Genomic DNA, 22,258 nt, shown 5'->3' on the forward strand with positions numbered 1-22,258 from the left:
ACACAGGGCTCCTTGCACCAATGATGACATATGTGCAAAAACTCCCTCCTGGCTTGGCCTTGAAACTCTGATCTCATCCTGCACATCGGTGCTTCACTTCCATCTCGAACCTTATCTCTGAAAACTGCAAAGTCATAGTGACTGCACTTTTCTAGAGACAGGGCTTTTGTAGCCTAACCAGGCCTAAGAACCTGAACCAAAGATCTGAAAAAGCCAAGAAACTGACTAGGGTAGACCAGGTTCTTGACACAAGCATTGCTGTATTTCCCAGAGCTTTCAGTGATGTCCTGGAAAGGAGTTGCAGCATGGGCTGTATGACTTTGATCCTTTGACAGTCTCAATTAGTGCAGTAAGTACTCTTGTGACGTCAGCTTTCATTCATTCAGATATAACATTAAAAGGTAATGAAGGAGGGATTTCTGTAATTTTGCAAATTGCAAATTTCTGCCGCTGTCAATATGCAAGCGGTTCAGGTCACAGAGAACTCTTTTCGGACAGAAACCAAGTTCTATGTAACTGGTATAATTTCTAATTAATTTCATGTTTTTATATGAGGAGGATGTGAAATAGACATTTGCATGAAATTTAAGAGTATTATGTTTATTCTTGAAGGATGCTGACCTGGCAAGAAGGGCTTGCAGACCGATCCAAAGGGTCCTGTCTTCCACATCAGAGGAAGATGAGCCCACTGTTGTCAAATTTTTAAAAATGAATTGTCGATACTTCACAGATGGCAAGGTAGAGAATTCCAACTGTTTATTTTGCAGAAGTTTGCTTACAGATATTGGATTGTATCTTATATGCTCAGAAGCAGCTCTTTCCCACCTTCCCCTTCCCACAGCAGCCCTCAGTGATTTGCAAAAATGGTATTGTTGGGGACTCCCATGCATAAAAAGCCCCCCAGTACAGGAAGCTGCAGTGAGAAAGGTGAATTAGGCAACATGACCACTTGACCTTTTTCTGATAGCTTTCACTGGTGCAAGAGGCCTTACTGGCAGAGTGGATATTTGACCTGTGATCTCCTTCTTCCTTATAACCCCTCCTCCCAATACCAGCTGTTTTTTAATCTTTGAAGAGGCTTTTTGACCCTAGCAATGTTGGGGGGGGGCTTCACAGAGGGCTGCTGTGAGTAGAACAAGATGGCTTGTAGAATTCCTGAATAGTACAGATGCAGAACTTGTATTGTTTAACAGCATTACCATTAGCAACCTTTTTGAAGGATGTTCTAATAATACAATTTGCAAATACAAAGGATTGTCATTTTTGGTTTAAGCGAATTGACCAGCAATCGTTCCCTTTCAACTCTAAAGAAATAAGTGTCTCGGTAAAATAGCATTGACAGAGAACATTTTTATTTTGAAGTAAATTTATAAAACTAAAGATGAAAAACATAAGGTGAAAAACCCTTTGCCAGCAGTTTCAGATAGAGTAAATTAGACTGAATCAGAATAAAAATTCACATTTTGACTCTTTCAGGTAGGCATATATTATGATCTACCAGGTCCAATTTAGCTCCACAGCATTTATTGTGGTTTGTAGTGCAGGGCAACACCCTCTTTTTGCAGTCCCCACAGAAAAAAACCAAGTTCTTGTGACCTCCATGAACAGCAGGTAGGGCAGGTTTAGCTTTGTGGTCGCAAGTTGTGGCAGCTTGCTTTAATTTAATGATCAGTTATTAATTTAGCTGATGCTTTGCTTGGTAGACCTGAACATCTGAACTGATTTATAAATTCAACCATTGTAGGAAACCTCTGTTCCAAGACTTTATCTGAATCTGAAAACTAACCATTCTAGGCGCAATGGTTACATAAGGAACCTACAGACATACGCTGCTTCATGGGTGATTTTCCCAGATAGTTTCTATGTGTGCTTTTGATTCCAGTCATTTGATTGAATAACTATCTCAACCTAAGGGCAGAACTACATGTTACATCTGTAACAAAACTATGATGGCAGCTTTTGTGGAGGGGGAAACAGCAGCATGGAGAGCTGGGAGTTTGAAACAGAGAACCCCTGTGTGGAAGGAAAGGAAACTTTCTCCCTGCTGGTTGCTTCTGTAGTCTGAATTCCCTCTTCTCTCCCATACACTTTTTCTTCTGTGAGATTCTAAATGTATGTTTCTCCATAGACTTTTGTTATAAGAGTACACATATAATATGCAGCTATGCCTTAAGATATATCTATTTAAACTTACCTTCAGTCCATTTTGCTTTTATGTCTTATAACCATTCAAATTTCCTATTGGAGTTCTTGACATGAACCTTGAAATGATGCTAATATGAGAGGGGGAACTTGGAACTATTGCTAGTTCTGTTACGATAAGCCAAAATGGTTTGCGTTTGTGTTGACTCAAAAATCTTAATATTTTGTCTCTAGTCAAACAGGAGCTATGTTTCATTGCAGTTGAGGATGAAATTTAAACACCTTAATCCCTCTTTATAACTTTGGCCTTGTCTGTCAAAGATAAATTTGTTTTGACCACTCTGAATCGTTATCTGTGATTAGTTGCAATAGAATGTTGACCTGAGGGTCACTGCAATGGTAAATAGCTTAACTGCTTGGGAGGGGGAAGGGGATTATAGAGAGTTTAGGGGAGAATAAGTAAGAGCAGGACAACAGACATAAGACTGTTCTATGAGCATTTGACAATAATCTGATATGCTAAATGTTCATTTGTTTTTATTTCAAGGGCGTGGTTGGGGGTGTTATGTTAGTCACTCCAAACAACATCATGTTTGACCCTCACAAGTCAGACCCTCTGGTAATTGAGAATGGCTGTGAAGAGTATGGACTCCTTTGTCCCATGGAGGAGATTATTTCAATTGCTCTGTACAACGATATCTCACACATGAAGATTAAAGATGCTCTGCCATCGTAAGAAGTGTTCTTTATCGGTCATGTTTGCATGTTAGTAGTGGGATGTAGAGAAAAAACAGAACAGGGGAAGGAGAATGGTGAAGATAGATCACAAGTCGCAGGACAACAAATAAAAAGGGAGATGATCAGCTAAGCTTATCTAATTTAGGCCAAATTTATACATTAATTTTGTTTGGATACAGTGCAAGACACACCACATTAAAACTGATGGTTAACAGCATGCTGATAAACTTGTTATTTTTAATTTTTCGATATGGCAACTCCTGAGTATTTTGTGAGGCTGCTGTTTTACATAAATAGCTCAACACATGAAAATTATGAGGTAAAAATTACTATTTGTGAACTTTTTGCCTGAGATATAGACACGAAGATTGGCCTACATCTTAATTTGGAAGTAAGAAGGAAAAAGATAATTGATAAAAAGAAAAACAAGAGGAAACTGAAACAAACAAAATAAAACCAGTAAGCATGGGCACAGCATTTGGATTTCAAGAGGCTGTTGTCTGTATTGAATTTATTTTTTATGAGAAAATGTTAATTAAAAGGAGATGATTAGAGATGGGCACGAACCAGGAAAATGGCAGTTTGTGATGGTTAGTGGTTTGTCACGTTGCACGAACTTACACAAAATTGCCCAGTTTGCGAACTGGTTCATTTGGTTCATGGTATATCACTTCCAGAGGCTGAAGAATTACCCCCTTGGCAGTCATACATGCCGAACTCATGAGAAGTCTTCAACAGCCACCCTCCAAGTTTGGCAAAGATTGGATTTTGGATTTCTGAGTTATAGACTCCCAAAGTGGGAAAGTTCCAGAGTAACGAGAGTCACCGCCAGTCTTTTTGAACTAACCTTCAGCTGTGAGACTGAGATTACAAGCCTCCAGACTTACTGGGTACTAAACAAGAAGTCAGCCCTGCAAGATGGGACACCTTCAGGTTGAGCTCCACAAAATAATTACTTGGGTAGCTGTAGCCAAAATAGGCCAAGATACTGGATTTCGATTGAAGCCCCCAAACCCAAAGAACAGCACAGAAGTGTAAGTAATGGGATTTATTAAGAAGACTGCAAGAAATTACAAACAGAGAAGTTGTGCAGAACAGGAAAGAAAATAACAAATCTACATAAATACTTTAAAATACCATGCAGGTTTTGGTTCTCTGACACAGGTATGACCAACAAGTCACATTAGAGGCCCAAGGTCTGTGTAGAACTCCAAGGTCCTGTGCTGACATCTATCCTGGTAATCAGGTGCAGAGCACAAAGAAGCATTGTAGCAGGAGGCATCCATCAGCAACCGTACAAAATGAAGGAAGGCACAACCGAGAATGAAAAAAAAAACTGTGCTTTATTGCAGGCTGCTTCAGTATAGCCTGATCCTGATTAAACAATTAGGGATTTTGGATTTCTGAGTTATAGACTCCCAAAGTGGGAAAGTTCCATTAGATAGAATGCCAATTGATTTGCATTGGCTCCATTGGCTCCATTGAAATACATTACAACACCAAAAGTTGCAATGAAACCGTGGGATGGAGTTAGAGAATCTTCCTCTGAGAACAGAACGATGGCCCCCAGAGTAGAATGACGGTCCCTGGGAGCAGAAAAACTGCTCTAGGGCTGGAATGGGGACAGAAGTATTCTTTGAGGGGACAGTTAAGGAGATGTTCTTGGGGAGACAGGAATATTCTTTTAAAGAACAGGAGGTAAGAGACAATCTATGAGAGGAGGTTAATCTTGGGGGGACAGAGTAGATATTCTTTGGGGAGACAGGAATAATCTTGTACAGGAAAGTACAGAGGTGATCCATGAGGGGAAGTTAACCTTTGGGGGAAGGAGACCTTGGGGAAACAGAAATCTTCCCAATGGGACAGGTGAGGAATGGGGAACCTGGAAGTCAGAAAGGAAAAACCTTTTAATGCGGAAACAGACCCTGGGTAGAAGTTGCTACAACAGCCAAAATCCATCTCCCCAATGGGGAGACCGAGAGGGAAGCCTTCTACCTGCGGAATCCATCTCTGCAACCCATGGGGAAGGAGGTTAAAATTCCCCTTGTCAGGAGGTACATTCACACTTGACAAGGACGGATGGTAGTCCAGAGCCCTGACCCATCCAGACACCTTCCCATCCGGGACAGGTGTTCTAAGTAATAATGATACTGATAATAAGTAAAATATATGAAAGGTTTCTGTGAGTCTTCACAGGAACCCACTAGGCTTGGCCCCTGAGGCTGGCAGTGCCACAGAGACTGGGATGCTCAAAATAATAATAAAAGACTCCTCAGAGTCTTTTATCAGCCCCTACAGCCCCTGACCTTGGCTGTAGAACAGAAGCAGGTGCTTCAGAGCCCTGAAGCACCAGAGCACAAGCTTCAAATACCTCGCTATGTGACTGAAAATCCAACAGCAGTTCCTCCCTGTCTAACTGCCTGCTGGAAACTGAAACCACTCGTCTGAGAGCTGGGGGCTTATATATCCTTCTGCTCTCATAGAACAGAATGGGAGCTTTCTGTTTGGAAGCCAGAGCTGCCTATAAAACTTTGGAGGACTGATACTGGTGTTCCCAGGTCTACAGAAGGTCTGCAGAAGTCTATCTCCCCTCCCCTTTGCCTAGGGAATAGATTGATCGGTGCCTAGCTGTCTGCAGTGATGAACTAGAAATTGAACCAAATAAACCATCTTAAAAACCATATACATTTGTCGCTGTTCATCAGAAATGTGCTCCAACGAACCACTGGTTCACAAACCAAAAAACCAGCTAAGTTTGTGATGAACTTTGGTTTGTATTTCAGTTTGTGCCCATCTCCAGAGATGATTATAGATTTCAGTACTGTGTGGTGTAGATAATATCAGTGGAGTGAACAATACAGGATAGTCAATAGAAGAGTGAGTATATGAAAAGCCCTCCTCTGTGCTGGCAGATATTTAGGCCTGACGTTCTTGGATTTTCTCAAATCTCATGTTTCTGTGAATATTAATAACTTCCTATTGTTTCTTCATTAAAACTGTCGATAAGTGGAACCACTGTATTGCTTGCAACATAACAAAAAAAGCGTCATAATTCAGATTTGTGACTTACACTTTAAACAGGCTTTCTCATGTATGTTCTTAATATTGGTCATACGTGAGAATTTTATAATGAAGCCTATATAGCTGAATGAATTGTTTCTCTTTCTCCTGCCTCTTTGTGTGTTTATGTTTTAACTGATTTGGGTTCCCAATTCCTAAATAAGGGAGCCAGCAAAATTTCTAGTTTAGTTTTCCATCAACTCAAGTTTTTTTATAAGGTAAATTCAGGGTTATCTCCACCATACATGAATATTTTGTCTGAAGTCCCTGAGAATTACAGATGCTTTCAGGCCTGCTAGCTAGCATACCCAGACCTGCCTTGGGAAGTCAAGGGCTACAATTACATTATCGGTTTCACTATTTATAAAGAGCACAGGTGCTAATTTAGAATATTAGAAAATTTAGTGAAAAGCACAGGAGTTGTGGAAGTGCTCTACTAATATAGAAGATCCCTGTGCCTTTGAAGTTCTTTATTAATCTTTAAACAAAAAGCTGGACATTAGATGTGAATAGGCTTCCATTTATTTGATTGATACAAGGTTGAGTGACATGTGGTACAGCATGCTCGCTTTGACGTACTTGAGAGCATGAACCTTAGAGTTCCATAAAGACATGTTATTAGTTCAGAGAGGCCAAAACCCCCAGATGTTCTTGCATTTCAAAACTTATGATTTCCTAATAGATTTGAGATGAATCACAGTTTTGAAGACTTGGATCCCTTAATTCTTAAATTTCTATTTTTGCAAACTGATGAGACAGGATTTGTTTGCCATCAGTGGATTAGAATCCATCACACAAATAGGAAAATTTGTTAAGATTGTATGACTGTTCTGTTGTTCCCTTTGTATCAACTTAATATTCAGATGGGGGTCTGTCTTTTCTTCCTGCGTCTTCAATAATACCTATAGGATACATAATGACACAGTAATATATTGACCACTACAAAATGTACTTCAGTATTCAGATTGTTAGCTATATCACTCCTTCATCTTCATAACTACTTATTTCAGTTATATTTTATTTTGGAAGAAGCTGTTAGTTTAATTTGTATTATTTAAATGTTGTTTTGAAGTATTTTAGTTGACTATTCTTTTTTCCATTGTGTGTATTAGTTCTCATTTTGTTTCCCCCCCCCCCCTGTTTTTAACACTCCATATACATCCATCGTTTTTCGTGACAGCGACATACCAAAGGATCTTTGTCCTCTGTACAGGCCTGGTGAATGGGAAGACCTTTCCTCTGAGAAGGACATCAATCCTTTCAGCAAATTTAAATCCTTGAACAAGGAGAAGAGGCAACCAAAAGTAAACAACTTTGTCAGCTTGAATTCCAAACTGATAAAGTCTCCAGACAAGGAGAAACCTACAGATTTTGAAGTTCTTAAACCTTTTGAAAAGTCTTCCTTGGTGTCATTAGAACCATCAAGGGACTCCATCACTGCTGATCCTTCAAAAAAGATACCTTTAGAGAAGTATACTAAAGAATGTTCTGGACATAAGGTTATTTTGGAGCTAGCCAAAGATAATTCACTTTTGGAAGAAGATGGCTTTATTGAACTTGAGGAGACTTCATCTCGGATTGATGACAAAGGAGACAGTAGAGATGCAGGCCCAATAGATGTTTTCACTGATTGTAAACTGACGAGGGAAATGCAGCTACAAGAAACAAATAAAGGCAATTGTGAGCAATTTGAATTAGATTCATCAGGAACAAAACATGAGATTGTCCCTAAAGAGGTCATTGATTTAGAGTCCTATGAGAAGTTAGATGTAGTGCCTGAAATAAACAAGGGCAGCAGTTCACCAACAAATAAACTAGAAACTACTTTGGATGCGAACCAGGAGTTGAATAAAGACAGGCTTATTGAATTTTACCTCAATAAAGATGAGTCGCATCCTCCTGATGATTCATGTAAGGCTAAAATCAAGGAAGGAGGAAATAATAAACCATTAGGTATAGACCTTATGCTTAGTTCTTCTCATTCTGAAACCACTGAAGATTTTATAAGCAAAAAGTTAGGACCTGATACATGTTTTGTTGAAAGGAAAGAGCCATTGCTAGAAGTTGGTTCGGCAGTGCCTGAGAAAAAGGAGCGTGAAGGATCAAAATCATCTTCATTGGCATCTCATCTGGATGGAAAGCATTGTCAAGAAATTGATATAGATAATAAATCTGAAATCAGGCTGTGGCTACTGCAGAGAATCCAAATGCCAATTGAAGGTAGGTCTGCTTTAAACTTGGGGAGAGAAATAGCCATTGGTTCTTTAAAAAGGGATGAATTTATCAATGTGTTAAAAAACTTATCTTTTAATTCTAATTTTAGATATTTTAATAATATAATTATGTGCTGTTCTCCCCACTTCCAGCCATCTGATTTTTTAATTTCAGGTACTCTAGTATACACATAATGCATTCTTATTCACAGGTATATAAATTCATTCTACCAGCCCAGTAAAAGAATGCTGTGTTTCCAGCTGAAGTGGAAAAGTCCTGTGGGAGCAAAAATGTAGGAGATCCTGAAAAAAACAACTCTTGAGTTGGAATGTATAAATTTTGTGCTTGCTCTAATGCTACATTTACCCTTTCTTTGTTAGTATATTTTAATACTAGCAACAAAGCCCGTTGTGAGAAAAAAAATACAACGGGCTCTAGAAAGGGGAGGGTGGGTGGGCAGGCATTCGCTCCTCCTCTGTCACTGATTCCAGCTGGTGAAGGAGGAAGGTGGGCATTGTCATCTGCTCCATGCCTGATCTGCCTGAACTCGGCCCTGTGAAGGGGTGGTGGGCTTTGCTACCTGATCCGTGCATGATACATGCCGGGTAAAGGGGGGGCATTGCCTCCTGTTCTGTGCCTGACTACGTCTGGGTGAAGGGGGCAGGCATTGCTGCCTGCTCTGAGCTTGATCCTAACTGGGTGAAGGGGGGTGGGCATTGCCACCTGCTCCCTGCTCGGTGAAGGGAGGAACAGGCATTGCCTCCTTCTCCGCACCTGATCCTGGCAGGTGAAGATGGGTGGCAGGCTTTAATACCTGCTCTGCTCCTGATCCCAGCTGGGTGAAGAGGCTGTGGGCATTGCCACCTGTTCTGCTCCTGATTCTGGCAAGTTGAAGGGCGGGGGGCAGTCATTGCTGCATGCTTGGCTCCTGAATCTGGCAGTGTGAAGACGGGGTGGACATTGCGGCAAGCTCAGTGGCTTATCCTGGTAGGTTGAAGAGGGCGGGCATTTCCACCTGATCTGCTCATCTGGGTGAAGGGAAGAAGGGCATAACCTTCTGCTCTGTGCCTGATCCCAGACAGGTGAAGGTGCGAGGTGGGCATTGCCACCTGCTCTACTCCTGATCCAAAATGGCGGCGGGGGTGGGTGGGCATTGCCACCTGCTCCGCTCCTAATACCAACTGGGTTACGGCGGGGGGTGAACATTGCCACCTGCTCCGCCCCTAATACCAACTCGGTTACAGCGGGGGTGGTCATTGCTACCTTCTCCTCTCCTAATACCAACTGGGTTAAGGCAGGGGTGGGCATTGCCACCTTCTCCACTCCTAATACCAGCTGGGTTAAGGTGGGGTGGGTGGGCATTGCCACCTGCTCAACTCCTGATCCAAAATGGGTGATGGTGGGGGGTGGCAATTGCCACCTTCTCTGATCTTAATACAAACTGGATGAAGATGGGGGGGTGGGCATTGCCACCTGTTCTGCTCCTAATACCAACAGATAAGGTGGGGGTGGGCATTGCTACCTTCACTTCTAATACCAACTGGGTTAAGGCATTGCCACCTGCTCTGCCCCTAATACCAGCTGGGTTAAGGCAGGGGGTTGCCATTCCCACCTGCTCCGCTCCTAATACCAGCTGGGTGAAGGCACGGGGTGGGCATTGCCACCTGCTCCCATCCTGCTCCTGGCTTGGGCTTCCCACTATAGCACTTTTTCTGGAGGGACATTGTGCCTTGTCTACGTTTCCCTTCACGGCAGCGCCCTCTGGTGGTGCACCAGGGTATGAAGTGAGTTGTCTGAAATACGCTTACTCAATTATATAGTAAGATACAGTGTATAAACATCACAAGTGTTTGACTTGGTAAAAGGCAGCTCCTTATATGTGATAAGAATCTTGATCCATCTAACAAAGTACTGTCTATTCTGACTGGAGGCAACACTCCATTATCTCAAGCAGAGGCTTTCCCCACCTTTTTTTATCTACCTATTACATTTTTATCCCACCTTTCTTCTCAGAAGTTCCAAGAAGTGTATCTATCCATCTTATCACAGCAACCCTCTGAAATAGGTTAGGGTGTGAGATCTTGAAGGACCCTTTTAAGTCCTCATAGTTGTGCCTGTATTCTTACAGATTTAAAGCAAGCTATACTATATAACTGGAGTGAGATGAGAACTAGTACTAATTGAGATTCTTTACACTGAGGTGAAAAGTTTCACTGTACACAAAAATGTGTTTGCTAACCTTACATTTAGTACGTGAAGTGGATGTCATGCCTTATATGGAACAACTGGAGAAGAGAACTGAATGTGGTATCAGGTGGTGATCATTTGGGGTTGGGTACTATTCCACCCATCCCCCAACGGCTAACCTGTCAGTTCTGACTCAGAGGCTTCTCTGTTCTGGGAAAGGGTTAACAGCCTGATTGGATATAACCCATTAGTGTGTTTTGATTGTTATACATGTAATAATGAGGGGTTTTTTTATTTCTGGTGAAATCATGACTTTTCTAAGATTTTCATTTTGCTCCCAGTATGGTCATTATTGAACTGCAGCTCTCTACTTGTTTCTGTTTGCCGTTTGGTAGGTAAGCTATGCATTTAAAATGTATGCTGGGAAATGGTGGCCTCTTGTTACTCTTACAAGCCTTAATATTCAGGTTTCTGACATCTTCAGTGTTGGAATTCCACTAACTTTCATTGTTCCGTGTTATTGTACCAAGCTATACAGCTACCAGAACTTCATATATATACTTGGGCTTTAAAATATGACACTTGTTGCATGTTTTTTCGACAATGGCATTAGCATCCTTGGGCTGGAAGGCCAGTTGGTTGTGTGACACAGCTGCTGTGAGTAAAATTTTTCTCACTTGTGTACATCCGTCTGGCTCCTCTGTCTGTGGGGGTTATGACCATCTATATATATAAAGACAAGTGTCCTGACTGACTCATCAACACCCAGCCCAAACCTCTGAACCTAGAAACATGAAATTTGGGGAGAACATACACCCACTAAGAAGAGATTTTAAGAAATTCGCCTCCTAAGGGGTTGAAAAGGGGTAAAATGTGTTTTCCCAAAGGGATACAGCTTCCCTGTGTGGCTGGCAGGCTGCTGCCTGCTTCCACCCTCCCCGCTCCCCCCCCGCCCGGTCAGCTCAGCCACTCTTCCCTGACTGGGCCAGCCTTTCAAGGTCATTTGCATATACGGGCTGATTTGGGCTCACAACATTCCACATCTCATCCTCCCCCACCCCAAGACAGTGGGAACACAGAGGTCATTTGCGTATGCAGCCTGATTGGTCCTCACCCCAAACATTCTAAACAGTATGCAGTTGCTATTGGGAGTGATTGAATGTGTCCTGAGGTAAAATGCACCTCCCAATCTTCCCCTAAAAGTTCACTAGGGCCGCCAATCTCCATGGGGGCCTGGCTTTCCTGTGTGGCTGGCAGACTCCTGCCTGGTTGCACCCCCCTCCCTCTGATTGGTCAGCTGTGGAACTCTGTGTTCTGAGGTAAAAATCAGGTCAAGGAAACTGCAGGCAGTTGAAAAAAGGCGGTACAAGACTCCTAAATAGGGATTTTATATAAAAGTCAGTATGGCAACTGAGTTTTTAAATGTTCATGGGGAGATGGTACATGACCCTTCTAGGGGCCATTTTGATGCGAACCTCTCACATGAACCTGCCAAAGTGCCCACCGCACCACCCCTCCCTCAGTCCAACTCCACCTCACACCTCTTGCAGCTGTCACCCTTACTGCCCCCATGAAGCCTCCTGGCAGACGTTGTGCAAGATACACTGATGCTAAAAGGAGGAAGCAAGTTAGAGATGCGTCAAAGAAATAGGCAATTTGTACTCCTGCAGTGCACTTAGTGGTGGCCAAGTACCAGCGAGATCACCCCAAGGTGCACAGAGCGACAGAGTCTCTCTATGAGCATAGCAAAAGACTGCAGTTCCCCCTCAAGGTCTGCTTTGCTATGATGATCAAGAAGTCCCAGGGGCAGACACTGAAGGTGTCAGGAATTTACTTGAGGGAGGACTGCTTCTTACATGGGCAATTCTACATGGCCTGTTCCAGAGCGAGCTCACCCAGCAGCCTAGTGATCCTAGCACTTGAGGGTAAAACCACCAATGTGGTCTACAAAGAGGTCTTTCAGTAGGGAAAAAAACACCAGTTGTACGTATTTTTTTACTTTATTTATTGCACTGCAATCTTTTCCTTTTAAAATCTCTTCAATAAATGTTACATTTCAAAATTCACTTCATAGCTTTTCGGCATCAACATGCTTCACTTTATTCAGACACCTTTGTAAAGCTCGGGTACTATGCTATTATACTACAAAACCAACCAAAAAAAAACACAAACCAAAAAATGTTACATACCCATAAGTATTATAACTGTATTTAAAGTAGTTAAATACTGTAGTGAAGCACAAGTATCAAGCTAGTTTACAATAAAAAAAATCTACTGTTGTGAGTCTTACAATAGAGAGTCTGAGTTCATTGGCTACAAGCTCCAGGGCAGTATGAGAACTGCCATTTCTGGGCTGTCAGCAGGAATTGTACACTTAGTATTCTGGAAGAAGCACACAGTATTGTATACTGAAGCACAGCTGATGTGTCCCCAGCTTCTTTAACAAATTTAATATGTATGATCCAGCATAGTGTCTTTCTAGTGTATTCCTGAAACTAATTACAATTGTCCAACTGTAATATTGCAGATTTGTGGACTAGGATTGCACCACTTGCTTGTTTGCTTTTTCAGCCACAACTTTTCAGGATGACTGTACTGGCAGTGCATGCAATCCTAAAACATCTGTTATTTCTCCAGGCTGGAGAAAGCAGTGCACCCTAGCTTCTTCTCCTGACTTTAGCCAGGGGTAAATGCCACTTTGGGGTCAGGAAGGAATTTTTTCCAGGCTGGTTTGGCTAGGGATCCTGGTTTTTTTTTTTTTTGCTATTTTCTGGACATGGGGCAGGGGTTACTGGGGGTGGGGTATAGTTGTGAATTTCCTGCATTGTGCATGGGGTTGGACTAGATGGCCCTGTAGGTCCCTTACAACTCTATGATGCTAAGACAGGTGGTTGAGGTAGCACCATGATACTTTTCCCTAAGGGGACAGCAACAGAGAGGAGTTAAGTATAGGAATAATTGTATTTTAAAAATATTTTTAGAATATTTTTAAAATCTTGCCTGAGGAAGCTACCACTTTCTCATTTGGGAGCAATTTCTTCTTTCCTTAACATATTTCCTGTTGGAGTTGCTGATGCTTCTAGAGACAGAAATGAGTGTGTGGAAAGGTGAGTGTTTCCATGACTGGAATACAGTTAAAATGAAGGAATGTACCAGAAAAAAAGTGGTGTTCAGATTGCAGGGTGTATGTGGAAACACAACCCAAAGATTTGAGGTTCTTTAGAAAAATGCCAACCCTGTTATGTTAAAGTAATTAATTTTATTGATTCCCTATGATGAATCATAGATGAAAATTGTAACACTGATTAATTTCAATATCCATTTGCACCTTCTGAAATGTGATGTCATATTGGAGGTTAAACTGACTTTTATGTTCTTGTTGCTATGTTGTAATTACATGGTCTCCTTTCTCTTGGATTCAGATATGCTTCCTTCGAAAGAGGAGAAAAGCAAGATCCCTCCAATGTTCCTATGCATCAAAGTGGGCAAGCCTATGATGAAGTCATTCACTTCTCAAAGTACCACTATGGCCCAGCAATATGGCAAACGAAGAAAGCAACCAGAGTACTGGTTTGCTGTTCCTCGAGAGAGGTGAGACAGAGCTCTTCTTAATATACATTCTCTGACTTGTAAAACCACTATTCATTCCTCTTAACTACATACTTTGTATGTAATTAGATATTAGAGCAGATTCATTTTAAAGGGATTGATCTGTAAGCATCTGACGGACCGCTTAGTGAGCCAGGGAAGTCAACATGGTTTTGTCCCCAACAGATCTTGTCAGACCAACCTGGTTTCCTTCTTTGATCGAATGACGAGCTTACTGGATCATGGGAACTCTGTCGAAGTGATTTACCTGGATTTCAGTAAAGCTTTTGATAAGGTTCCCCATGACATTCTAATGGATAAACGAAGACTGTGGACTGGACTATAGGATAGTTCGGTGGATAGGGAACTGGTTAGAGGACTGCACCCAAAGAGTGGTGGTCAATGGCATTTCATCAGATTGGAGGGAGGTGTCCAGTGGGGTGCCGCAGGGGTCGGTTTTGGGCCTGGTACTTTTCAATATTTTTATCAGTGATCTGGATGAAGGGGTAAATGGGCTTCTCATTAAATTTGCCAATGATATCAAATTGGGAGGAGTGGCAAACACCCAAGAAGATAGAGTTAAAATTCAACAAGACCTGAATACTCTGGAGAAGTGGGCGGTTGTGAACAGGATGCAATTCAACATAGATCAGTATTACATCTGGGCCACAAAAGTATGAAGCACAAATACAGGATGGGGGATACACTTCTGGATAGTAGTTTATATGAAAGAGATCTTGGAGTAAGAGTGGACTGTAAACTAAATATGAGCAGTCAGTGTGATGTAGTAGCAAAAAAAGCAAACTCAGTCTTAGGTTGTATCAAAAGGGCCATTGCATCGAAATCGCAGGAGGTCATAGCCCCTCTCTATACTGCCTTGATCAGGCTGCACCTGTGTGCAGTTCTGGGGACCTCACTTCAGAAAGGATGTGGATGAAATCGAGAGGGTGCAGAAGAGAGTGACGAGAATGATCAGGGGTCTGGAGACTGAGCCCTACGAGGAAAGGCTGAGGGCCTTGGGAATGTATAGTTTGGAGAAGAGGAGATTGAGGGGGGACATGATTTCTCTCTTTAAACATTTGAAAGGCTGTCATTTGGAGGAGGGCAAGGAGCTGTTCCAGTTGGCAGCAGAGGATAGGATTCGAAGCAACGGGCTAAAACTACATGCACAAAGGTACCGGCTGGATATTAGGAAAACCTTTTTTACGGTCAGAGTAGTTCAAAGGTGGAATCGGCTGCCTAGGGAGGTGGTGAGCTCCCCTTCACTGGCAGTTTTCAAGAAGAGGCTGGATGAATACTTGTCAGAGATGCTTTAGGCTGATCCTGCACTGGGCAGGGGGTTGGACTAGAAGGTTTGTATGGCCCCTTCCAACTCTGTGATTCTGTAACTACATACTTGGGGGAGATAAACTGTATTTTCCCAAAACTATTGTTGTTGTGATGTTTAATATTGGAAAATATGGTGGTTCTTTCTGATAGCACACTTAGTTTATAGTGCTTGGTGCTTAAGATGTGATTGCGCAAGTGTTAGCAACCCATTAGTTATTGTCTGAGGTTAGTAAGGACAAGTGTTATACTTCCCTCTCTCACTCCTCCACAAACCTTTAAGTATTTAAGTTTACATGAATGGCAGTACTAACACTACAGGGCTACTATAGACGCTGAAACTGGAAAAATAAATGAAATCTTTAGAAGCCTCTTGTCTTTTAATTTTTTACCTATGGGAATAGGTTTTGCAAATGACATAGGACTTGAGGAGAAAGGACTTTCTTCCATAGAGTAGGAGAGCCCAGTACTTAGAAACAACTTGATACAGCAACAGAAGTGTTTTTATTTTAAAAAAAAGCCACAGCTGCAGCTCCTATCTGTATAGAATCCTATAATTGGGTTGCAAAATTGCAGCACTGCTCTTTATACATAGTATGCTTTATACTAGAATTCCCAGGATACAAGTGAAATCATATAGTTTGTAAGCTTTCTGATTGAGGCAGCTGTCCATATTGCTTACTTTGTACATTCTTGCAATGTGTCACAACCACAGCTCTTAGTTGCTTTTGCTGAACTTTTTTGTCCTCTATGTGGCTTTGGACATGAAGCAAGTGCTCCTAAAGCATATGTTGTTTTGTCAACCCAAACAATGAAACTGAGTTAATCAGTGGCTTGGACACTGTTGCATTGTGATTGTGAAATGCAAGGAGTCTTATCTTTTGCACGTAACTTGAGAAGCTATAATCATTAAAGGTGTGCTTTATAAGGGGATTTCATTGCCCTGCTGAATGTTCATTTTGACCCGGTTACACATTTGCATCGGTTGAGCAGAAGGCCCTTCATTAACACCTGTGTATTTTACAATGGGGAACATGAACAGTTCTGGAAAGTGAGTATTAAAAAAGGCTGTTTTGTCACTTTGTGCATATTTGGTAACACTGTCAGGTGGATAATTTTTTAAATAGTTGCAATTGCTTATTAGAATATTGCCTGGTATATTGGGGAGCTGCACTGCTGTTTACAAGGTGAAAGTAATTTTAGAAAGTAGAGAATGCATGTGAATGAATGGCACAGTTCTTCTTTCAGGGTTTAGATGCATGAAAGGAGTGCATCTAATCTCAACACTCCACATGTGTGATGGGTTTCAGTTTGTGCCAGTCCCTCTGTCCACTAACATAACTATCATGTAACTACAGGAACAACTTCTCTGTATCTGTGCAAGGCATCTAGAAATAAGAATAGCCTATATTTCCCAAGTCAGCTTTGCTTGTACACCAAAGTACCTTATACTAAGAGTGTAAGGAACTGTGATCCTTAGAAATGGAATAATGCAAGATACAGAGAATGATCCTTGTTAAATACTGCTGTGTGGGACAAATATATGAAGCTGTTTTACAATGAGTCATAGCACTTGTCTGTTCAGTAAGGCAGTGTCTGCAGTGACGGGCCCCGGCGATCCAGAGGCAGAGAAAGGTCTTTCCCCAAATCTTCTACTTGGTATTCTTTAACTGAGATGTACCAGGGTGTAATGAACTGATTTATCTGTACCTCATTAAAGCTTCCAAACCATCCAGTTCTTCAATTTATATCCCAAGTTCTGAACAGCTCAGGGACCTTCGGATAAGGTCTAAAGACAGAGAACTCTTTTTAGTACAGATTTTTCTGTGAATCCTTTCCTCCAAGGCATACAGAGACTTCTTTTAGAGGCTAATCTTTATTCTTTATTGAAATAAACTCTAATATTTTTAATAAGGAAAGGTACTAAAATATAAAGGGTTATTAAAATGAAACCAATAATTGATGAAAAGATGCATGTAATAAAAAGTAAATCTCTTAACATTTCTCATTTCTCAAGCTATGAATGATTTAAAATTAGATCATATTTAAGTGTACTATGAAATGTATTTAATTTTCAATAAACACACAGACAGATACGAATATTTCTCAGCCAAATCTTCTTTATGAGATTTCCTTCTTCAAAACCTTAATTTATTTTCTGGGTGACATCTTTTATATTAATTGACATGTGCTATCTATAAAGACATCTCTAAAATCTTTTACACATGACAATAACATAAAAATATGATTGGTCTTCAGATTTTCAATCATATGATGTTTCACTAAAGCCAAATCTGATGTTATGCAGCAGATACTTGATAAACTCTATAAATCTTTAAAAGCTGTCAAAAAGTGAGCAGATTATTAATGGTCCATTCTAGCAAGTAAAGAATCGTTAATCTACCATTGTCCAACTACTTTTAATTGGTTGTCAAAAGAAATAGCTATACAATCTGCTAACAACTATATTGAAGTTTATACAAAGTTCACTAGAACACACATGTATAACTGGAAAATATTGTGATTTAATCCATATTCCTGCTACAAGGGATTGAGTATAGAATTTTCTGCATGCAAAGCACGTGTTCTGTTCTCTGATGATACAATTGAAATGTTTTGATCTAGAACTACTAATAATATCCTGGAATTTGTACTCTGTGCATGAAGCAGCAGGCTTTAGTAAAGAGAGATATTAAACTCATGCTGTAAAAAAGGTTATGGAGAAATCACACGTGTTTTGCATGCATGTTCACAAAATAGTATAATAATAGGACTGTTTAATATCTATAACTGTTGCAATTCCTATACCATGTAAAATCTGCCTCCTGCCACAGTTCAGGGACTAGTAGCTACGGAAATGTAGCTTGTTTCTCTTAAACATCTTATTGTGAGTAACCCTTAGACAAATTTACAGCGTTTTGTAGCTTTGCAGGAGTGGGAAAACACCAGTAATCAAGTTTACTCAGTCAATTTGATTGGAATGTCATTGTGCATCTGTGTGTTTAACATTTCAGATCATTATCTAAAAGCATTAAGTTGCAATAAAAGTCATTATGTTAAGCTTTGGTAATGTCTAAATATCAAAGGGATGGTTTTGTATATGCAAAACAGCATTCATAGATAAATCATTAAAAATAGTTCCAGGTGGGTAGCAGTGTTGGTCTGCAGTAGAACAGCAAGATTTGAGTCCAGTAGCACCTTAAAGACCAACAAGATTCCTAGGGTATAAGCTTTTGAGAGCCAAGGCTCTCAAAACTTTAGCATCTGATGAAGGGAGCTTTGACTTCCAAAACCTTATATCCTGAAATCTTATTGGATTTTAAGGTGCTGCTGGACTTGAATCTTGCTATAAAAATAGAATTTTAAAAACTCTTTGCATTGCATCAAACCAAGCACAAGTGGTCCACAAATGAGTCCACGTTTCCCTAAAATCCTGTTAAATAAAATTTATGCTAGTCTACAAGAAGAAATGTAACTGTTCTGTACATATGCAGTCAGGAATCAATATTGTCTCCAGGACTATATGGCAGACACATTTATTAAAACTTGAAACAACTCTTGTCATTTATTTATATATTCATTTTTTTTCTGTCAGGAAGCAGAAGAATATACAAGGTGCTGGGACTGTAAGGTCCTAACTTTGATTGCTTTGGAGAAAATTCCTAAACCAAGAGCTACAGTATACAACTCTCTGTGTGTTGATACTCAGGCAGTTTCTAAGTGCAGTATGCTTGCCCAAACTTCTCACTGTTGCACAGCTGCCTTAGGCTTGTGATGTGGGTACAAAGCCCTTTCAGATTTGAATTCCATTGGTTGAACAGGTCCATCCATCCTATAATGCCTCTTTCTTCCATAGCAATCTCTGAAAACCAGAAGTGCAGTTTTAGGGGGGCGTTGGGCATGGGGCAATATTTTCTTCATGCAAAGAGTGTTCTTCCAGGGGTCCTGTTTTGCTGACAATGTTATGTAGAAGCCTACCCAGCAGCTTTCTCATTCATGGTAAATGTGTAAAGCCTCCTTTAGGCAATGGTAAACTTGTAAGTAACATAATGAAATCTGTGTATTCCTCAAATACAGTGTTCTAGTAAACTGAGCACTGTTTTTTTTCTTCTTTTCTACAGAGTAGATCATCTGTATACATTTTTTGTACAGTGGTCGCCAGAGGTGTATGGAAAAGATGCTAAGGATCAGGGTTTTGTGGTAGTGGAAAAGGAGGAGCTTGATATGATAGACAACTTCTTCAGTGAGCCCTCAACAAAAAGTTGGGAGGTGAGTGCTTTTGCTTTTTGGATCAGAAACATCGAGATAATTGCAGGATTGTGGCCAAAGATCATATCATGCCTCTAAGAGCCTCTCTGCTGTTTTCTGATGATTATGATCTCCTGTTAGCTGAGGTTGTTTGGATTGTAATCTCTTTGGTTTCAGAAAGATCTTTTAAAACATAAGGATAATGGGATGAGAAGGCAATGGAACCAAAATGCAGTTAAAATACATGCTTTTCAACTGTATGTATTTTATTCCTTCTAATTGCTTTTCAATACGCTATCCTCTTGTTCTTGAGTATATGTATTCAACAGATATTCTGTTTATAAATACAAAACCAATCTTCCTAAATTAGTTCTACAATAGATATTTTATAGTTGATGATATAACTTGAACAAAACTATTTTTTATATCGCAAAAAGGTGATTCATATTCAAAACAAAAAGGTTCAGTACAACAGAAAAATAGGCGAATTTAGGCTGGTTAATGACCTTTCCTAAAACCAGAGGTAAAAAACTACAATCTCTCCGATTGCTTAGAAATTAAAGTCAAATCTTCATTAACTACCATATATTTGTCATCCACATTTCTATCCTACTCATTGTTCAAGGAACTCAGAATAGTGTACGTATGGAGTTACTTACATTTATTCTCACAACAATTCTTTGAGGTATGATAGGCTAAAAAGTGGTGGTTAGCCCAAGGTCTGAACCACTGAGTTTACTACATGGCTGAACAGGGATTATTTTAAAAATATATTCATAATTTTTTCAATAGATGACAGAACAGTACCAACACAAAATATAACACACTGAAGAATGGACGTTCAGTCCACTTTCAATGTACTTCCACAGCCTTTTGCAAGTGGATTTTCCCATTTCATACAGTAAATTCCAGTTGCAGTGTGCATTGAAAGTGGATTGAAAGTCCATTATTCAGTATGTGTGAAAGCAGCAGAAACATCATAATATACAACACATAAGGAAACACTTTCTTGTCTTACTTTATTATTCCAAAACATTATAAACAAGCCTAACATGCAATACATTTATCTGAACGTTGAAATTTATTTCTCTGGATCCTTTGATAATATTTTAATATAGTTAATTATGCAGCATTCCACACATGATGGAACCATTCATGTTTTTCATTTTGCTGCTATTGCCAGTGCTAAGTAGGATCAGAACAAATTCTACATATAAAAGTATGGCATGTCTTTCTGGGAACATAGCTGCAGGTAGGTGGCTGTATCGGTCTGCAGTAGAACAGCAGGATTTGAGTCCAGTGGCACTCTGGAGGCCAACAAGATTTTCAGACGATAATCTTTCGATAGTCAAAGCTCCCTTCTTCAGATACCTTCAGCTATCTGAAGAAGGGAGCATTGAATCTCAAAAAGTTATACTATGAAAATCTTGTTGGTCTCTAGGATACCACTGGATTCAAATCCTGATATATTTTTATATAATCCAACAACAACATTTTAGTCAGGAGGTAGATTGCAACTCAACATTTCATTAACTGTGCATTGCTAATTTCCAAAATGGTTGAATTTTTGAATACGATGGAAAAATATGTAAAAAAACCACCCCTGCCATAAATGAGCCACATTGCCAACAACGAGTCTGTGTACGGTAAGACACTATTGAAACAAACTTCTAAAGAAATTTTCTTTTAAGGTCAAAGAAATAAAGTTTGGTACTACAATTCCAACTTCTCCTTCGTCATCAGCTCTAATTACAAGCTCAAAGGCTGCTCCCCCACCCATACCACTATAGTTTCTCAATAACTTGTTTTGCAAGCACATTTCATAACCGAACTCCTGATGATTTTACCAGATTTTCCAATATCCAAATTATTCTTCTTCCAAACTTTAAATTCATCTAAATTCTCCATTTTTTTTGCTTATTAACTAATATAGAGCATAATGGGTAAAGATCAGGGCTTAAAGAAAGCTTAATTTTGTATCATTCTAAATAGATTGCTTTTAAAATTGGCTAACTAAATTTTAATAATCTTTTCTGAAATCAAATTAAAGCTTTTAATTGAATTTTTAAATAAAGGACTCAGTCTAAAATGAACTCATACATATCAGGAAAATACTATTCTTTCATATCTGCTAATCTTGGTGCTGCATTGTATATCTTATGTTTGGGATCCGGTGTCCTCTCTGGTTGGTTGGTTGGTGAGTGTATTCAGAGCAACCTTAGACAGTATGCCCAGCAAAATAAAATTCCTAATTAATTTTTTCCAAGATGTAAAAATATATATGTTCACTTGAAGTGGTATATTAATAAATATTACAATTCTGGTAAGGCATTAATTTTTATATTTGTGATTCTACCCAACTATGATAAAATTGTATACATCTGTAGTTCAGTTCTTCTGATCAGGTATCTTAACCCAAATCCAACCGTCTTGTTCGTTACACAGTTTTTTCCCTGACATTAAGTGCAGAGGCTTTATGCTATGTTGTAAGGAGTAAGGGTATGAAGTTTGGTTCGGAATTCAGATTAAAATACTGAATTTTGGCTGGTTCAGTAAAATCCAGGTATTCAGAATCAAAAAAACAAGAATCCCGAATTTTTACTGAATTTTCTGTAAAATTCAGCCATTGTTTTCTATGGGAAAATCACTCTGGGGGCTATCCAGAGGGCTGGGGGAGTCATTTTCATCCAAACTTCACCAAATGTGGAGGGAACTTACTCCTGACTGTCCTCTAAAGAACTCCCAGGTATTCTTG

The 22,258-nt window shown here is 40.0% G+C and overlaps 1 protein-coding gene across 2 annotated transcripts in view; it reads left to right on the forward strand.

Moving 5' to 3' along the window:
• Positions 1-22,258, forward strand: part of NCOA7 (nuclear receptor coactivator 7) — a 94,364-nt gene that overhangs the window by 60,055 nt on the left and 12,051 nt on the right. The window contains exons 7-11 of one of the 2 annotated variants that reach the window (XM_055003484.1): positions 613-738; positions 2,690-2,874; positions 7,121-8,160; positions 13,764-13,932; positions 19,377-19,524. In XM_055003484.1, coding sequence (XP_054859459.1) covers positions 613-738; positions 2,690-2,874; positions 7,121-8,160; positions 13,764-13,932; positions 19,377-19,524 — 1,668 coding nt within the window. The remainder of the gene's footprint in view (positions 1-612; positions 739-2,689; positions 2,875-7,120; positions 8,161-13,763; positions 13,933-19,376; positions 19,525-22,258) is intronic. The other variant, XM_055003563.1, reaches the window with a different exon arrangement.

Source organism: Eublepharis macularius, chromosome 1, assembly GCF_028583425.1.
Source record: "Eublepharis macularius isolate TG4126 chromosome 1, MPM_Emac_v1.0, whole genome shotgun sequence".
Classification (NCBI taxonomy): Eukaryota; Metazoa; Chordata; class Lepidosauria; order Squamata; family Eublepharidae; genus Eublepharis; species Eublepharis macularius.